Here is a 5,517-nt window from a genome sequence, read left to right as displayed (position 1 = left end):
AAATATTAAATATTAATTATATTTATTTTAATATTTAAGATAATCTCTTTTCTCAATTCAAAATTAATACGGAAAGAGTTAAAAAGCAGTCTATTTTTTGTCTGTGTGTGTCTGTCCGTTATCACACTAGTGCGCCGAGTTAGCAGTTCGCTTTGTTTTGATGTGTTAAGAAATCCTACAGAACCTTAATATTCACTTATTCCATAATATAAAGTGAATATGTGGAAATCTTTTTCGTAATTACGATGCATTTAGTACTTTTGTAGCTTTAAAGCTCTGTTTCATTTTGATATTCCAAAGATTTTTTTTAATATTGTTATTTGAAATGGCTGTTTATATATTACTTAAGCTATACTACATCTGTATATAGAATAATCCTTGGTTTAGTGATTTCATGAAGAAAACTAAGACCTAGACTCCGGCGGGTATATCAAGTTTGATCCGCAATAGACTTAGTGAAACAAAGAGTAAATAATTGAGGCCTGAGGCCTGAGGTGAAGCAAACTTTGGGCTTTGATTTTCGTGTCTGAAATGAAGAGACAACAACGGTTCAGAGTGAGCCGAAAGTTAAATACACTCTTAAATAATCAGGTTAAGATTTTATAATAGAAGAAAAGATCGTGGTGGCTATTAGAATAGTAAAAGGGCTAATGGTAAACGGGTAGTAGCTACAGGCTTTTTATTCTCTTTATGGTGCGCATTGACTATTATTGCGTCTAGCTAATTTAGCTTTGGTGTTATTTAACGTTAAAATTCATGTTGGCAAACTAAGCATATTGTTGAGGTGAGACGAGACGACAGTGTTTACACTGCAAACCAATTGTGAATGTAGCTATCAGAATATACGGTAAACAGCTGAAGCGTAGACTTCATTTCCTGATCTTTTCCCCATTGACTGATTTCCATGTGTCCAAGATTTATCCTTATTGGATGTAAAATGTCGTCTGCTTTACTGTAAATTCGCTATGTTTGGAATACTGCTTCAATATTTCGTAAATAAACTTCAAAAAAGTGAAATAATTCCATATCTAGGAAAATAAGTTTGTAGTAGTAGACCTCTTGACTCGGAGAGGTAATATTTTGGTTTTCCCAACTTGTTAATTAATAATTTTGAAAACGATCATGGTACAATGTCAGACATATTTAGTGGGGAGAAAATTAAACAAAAATGTTTAGCTGAGGACAATACAGATAACGCTTTATATTTACTTTTTGACTTGTATTTGGATGACTTGGAAATTGCTAACCCCTTAGGTGCGCACGCGAAAACTCACAAAGTGACAGTATTTTGCTGGCGACTTCTTAACATACCTCTATTTTGCGATCGAAATTAACTTCTATACAACTGCTCGCGGTTGGTAAACAAAAAGATATAAAGAAATTTGGGTTAGAGGTTTTGCTGAAGGATTTCATCGACGACATTAAATCGCTTAGCGCTGGGGTTAAGATAAATTTTAATGGAGTTGAAAGACTTATAAATGGGAAAATAGCCTATGTTCTCGGAGACACTTTAGCAGCACAGGCAATTGGAGGATTCAAAGAGGGTGTTGGCAGCGCTTACAAATTATGTAGAACATGCGAAATCACTTGACCTGAAATTAAAGAATCCATTTCAGCAGACACATTTCGTTTAAGAGATGAAGTTGAACATAATGATCGTTTAGTTATGTTGCCCCAATGTTCGAAGAAAACTAGAATTTACTGGTCTAAAATGTGGGGAGTAAATAAAATGAGCCCTTTTGCTAATATACCAGATTTTAAAGTAACAAAAGACTTACTGCACGACCCAATGCATGTGTTACTGGAGGGTGTAGTTAAATATGAGATTAAGTTAATGCTTTTTCATTTTATCTACGAAGTTAAGTTTTTCAAATTAGAGGAGCTAAACGTTTCCATACAGTCATTAAAGTACCATAAAAATCAAGTTGAAGTAAAACCCTCTTTGATTGAAGAAAGTCATTTGAAAGGCAAAGGTGAGCTGACGCAAACGGCTTCAGCCATGAAAACACTTCTTTTCCTTCTACCTATGTACATAGGTCATTTTATACCTAAAGAAAATCCGCATTGGATAAATATTTTACGATTAACTCAAATCACTCAGATCTGCTTTTCAAGTCTCGCGAATGAAAGTGCGCCTATAACACTTCATTGTCTAATGGCCGCGCACAACGACCACTTTATCCAAATTCAAATGTTACACTTAAAATGCACTACTTAGTCCATTTTCCAAAACAAATGAAAGAATACGGACCTTTAAGGTACCATTCTTGCATGAGGCTAGAAAGTAAGCACGCGTATTTCAAAGGAAAAAAATGGAGGTGTTTTAAGTCAGTACCCAAAACAATGGCCCTAAGGCATCAACGCTGGTTGTGCCTACAACAAACAAATGGAAGTGGCGGGAAAAATCAAAATTTCTTAGGTAGTTTAGATGATATTAAAGTTGGATTTGACTCTGACATTGACGATGAAATTAAGCCTTTGTTGCATTTATACGATGAAAATGCGGGTGCAACCCAGCTTATGCACGTAAGCCCGACAATAACGGTGTGCGGACATTGTTACGAAAAAGATACAGTCTTAATCGACAGTTATTCCGATCAATGTGGTCCCACCTTTATAGTGGTCGTCAGCACTGTGTGCATTAATCTGAAATGTTACATCATTTGTCTAAAAGCTGAAATTGATTTTTTTGACATCCATTTGAATCGTTATGTTTTCGAGAGACTTCGGAAACGAAGGAAATTCCTATACCAAATTCAAAAACTTCAGTTTCAATGGCCACAAATCTCTCATATCACTAATGATAAATTTTATGTTATACAATACTCCAAGCCTGGAAGTGGTTTGATAATAGTTAAAAATTTTATGACCATCTCATTTCTAAATTGTTTCTCAACTTCATGTAATTCTTTAATTGTCCATTTTAAGATTTAAATATTTTATGGTAACAACAATAAAATACTTAGACAATTACTAATTTTTTAGAATGAAAAGAGATGGCCTTGTTTTTTAAAGTTACTAATCAAAATAGAGAAATTAAAAAAATAGTCACCGGAGAAAATTTGGAAGAGTTTTTGAAAAATGGTGAGAATGTATCGAGTTTTTTGATGCGCAAACTTAGAAAGATGTCTAAAGGCTATTTATTTATATTTTCAGCATGTGTAAAACTAGTATATTCTTTCTTTCGTCAGTAAAGAATTATTAATGCTTCTCCAGAAGAACGAGAAATATCGAGGAAAAAACTTTGAAGCCCAAGAGAGTGAATCAAGTTCTACGGTGGGCGATTAATACTAAAAAGATATCTCTTCACTGTTCATAAGATAAAGACGTTGTTTTACATATAGTCGATAACCTTTCAAGATGTGCCTGTTATTGCTTCGGACATATCAGACATTCTTCCTGGGTATGAACTGATGGATTTGGAAGAAAATTTAAGTCATCATAACAGCTCTGAAATTTCGTTCAACATTGGCGAAACTTCGTCCGCTAATAGTTCCGTTTGGCCAAAAGAAAGTTCACCTTCGACTTCGGTGGATTATCTTTATATTGTTTTGCTTAGAGTATTAGTTTCTTCAAATTGAGGTTCACTGATAAATTTGTGCACAGATTTCAACCCGAACCTCACTCAGGCTGCCTTCCAGTCTTCCACAACTTTCTGAATACACAGTAAAGAGGTTGATTGAAGGAAAGCCAATGGCTGTTTATGACCAACTGGTTAAGGAAATGGCTTACGGGTTGCTTCTTCATCATGAAATGAGAACACACGTTGAATACCAGGCTGCTGCAAATTTACTGTACAAAAATTATCCATGCATTGATGTCAGTAGGAAGAAGGAAAGCCAAGACTCAACGGTGAGTTTACCAAGACGATGTGGTTCATAAGAGGCCCATAACACAAATTGATGAAAGGAATAATGACTAAATAGAGCATAAAAATGCTTTTCTAGCGTTACTTCATAGACAGGCTTTCAGCGAAAATTAGACATATCAGGTGGCTTGAGAAACGTCGAGAGAGCAATCCAGAACACAATGATGAAACCCAGAGGCCCACAAAAAGAAAAAAAAAACTCGCGAGTCACTACATTCAGCGTTGAAGTTGAACATGCAGAAGACGCCGATATTTCTTATGACGATGCTATAATTCAAATCAAGGTGGAATACAATGAAAAAGATCCAGATATCCCAAAAATATTGCGATTAAATCGCCAAACCTTTGTTGGAAGACGAAAATGGATGCAGAAAAACAATGTTAATTTTGAGACCTTTTTTGAAACATTTCCTTACTTTATGGACACACGCCTTGTAAGATGATTGTAATTAAAAATTAGAGCTCGGAATCGGATATCCATTATCGTTTGTTATTCACGTTTATGTCTACAAATTATTCGCGGTTAATTTACCCAGATATAAAATATAGTAGCTTCTATTTTATAGGTTGGCCTATTCGGTTGTAGGTTGAAAGATGTATTGTTTGCAAGCCCATATCAATCAACTGTATCCATTCGGATAAACGTTGAGTAAGTTACATTATGTATAGATAAGCTTACATATTACGTAACGTGGTAAGTTTTCTTAACTGTACATCAAAAACTAGTAAATGTATAACGTTCGTTTAAACTAAAACACTGCAAAGCATTAATATAATTGAGATAAGACCGATTGCCTATTAATCAATTATGAACCTGGTTTCAACATCTTATGTTAAAATAAGTATACAGTACAGTGATAATTTTATGATATTTGAACTTTGTGTCCTTGTTCTTGGCTAGAATCTGAAGTTATAAAGGACGAGTAAAGTACTATTCTCAATTACAGACGTACTTAAAAGTCATCATAAGATACTTTTACATGTCCCTTGAAGTCACAATTGTGCAGACAATGCCTCGTTAGTTCCTTTTCTGGTTGCTCTTCATTGCTAATTAACAATGTAATTGCGCAAACATCCAGTGAATTTATACATATTTATTTCAAAAAAACATTATTGGTTGTTCACATTAGTAATGTATTAACAAAAATACTCCGTTTCCACCACTATTAAATGCAAGTGAAATATAAAATCCTGTCTGGTGTCATAGTAAAACGCTTCCAGAAAAATGTCCCTCAAAAGCAACTGACGACCCTTTAGTGAAAAAAATTCGCTTGCCATTTTGCTAACCGTTGGGTAAACTTATTTATTGACCCGTAATGGTACAGCTTGTTATGATATTATTCCACGACAATACTAACCTTAACCAGGTCTATACCTTCCACCATTCGAGTTTGTCGGTGTGAGGAAAAGGATGTTCATGCTTGTAGTACTTGAGAAGCACTGAGCCTTTGATTATCCTTCGAGATCTTTCGGATGGACGCTATACAATTCGTCAAGGCCAGCGAAAGCTCCGTGAATATCCATTGTCGACGTTTCACTGCAATCATAGTATGCCTCCGCCCCCTTTTTACCAAACCTATAAGCTTGCTCATGGCCATGATAACCGCTGTGACCGGCACCCAGAACACCTGAACCCTTTTGCGGGCTGG

At 35.2% G+C, this 5,517-nt stretch overlaps 1 protein-coding gene across 1 annotated transcript; it reads left to right on the top strand.

Annotated features, from left to right (window-relative positions):
• The first annotated feature begins 1,130 nt into the window (after positions 1-1,130).
• LOC149644983 (uncharacterized) lies at positions 1,131-3,581 on the top strand. The gene is made up of 5 exons (XM_089850388.1): positions 1,131-1,254; positions 1,371-1,568; positions 1,617-2,129; positions 2,219-2,634; positions 3,345-3,581. The coding sequence occupies exons 1-5, from the start codon at positions 1,131-1,133 to the stop codon at positions 3,579-3,581; spliced, it is 1,488 nt and encodes a 495-aa protein (XP_089706514.1).
• The last annotated feature ends 1,936 nt before the right edge of the window (positions 3,582-5,517 follow it).

The sequence above is a fragment of the Phalangium opilio genome, unplaced genomic scaffold (assembly GCF_054372755.1).
Source record: "Phalangium opilio isolate 3A_F unplaced genomic scaffold, DU_Popi_V2 ptg000090l_1, whole genome shotgun sequence".
NCBI lineage: Eukaryota > Metazoa > Arthropoda > Arachnida > Opiliones > Phalangiidae > Phalangium > Phalangium opilio.
Note: the sequence above shows the minus strand (reverse complement) of the source record. Positions and strands in the feature narration are given on the sequence as shown.

Excerpts from the sequence above, each read along its gene's own strand:
- LOC149644983 (XM_089850388.1), top strand. The coding sequence starts at position 1,131 with ATGTCAGACATATTTAGTGGGGAGAAAATTAAACAAAAATGTTTAGCT. Across the intron at positions 1,255-1,370 it reads GGAAATTGCTAACCCCTTAG|ATATAAAGAAATTTGGGTTA; the intron begins GTGCGCACGCGA and ends GTAAACAAAAAG. Across the intron at positions 2,635-3,344 it reads TTATAGTGGTCGTCAGCACT|TCGATAACCTTTCAAGATGT; the intron begins GTGTGCATTAAT and ends TTTTACATATAG.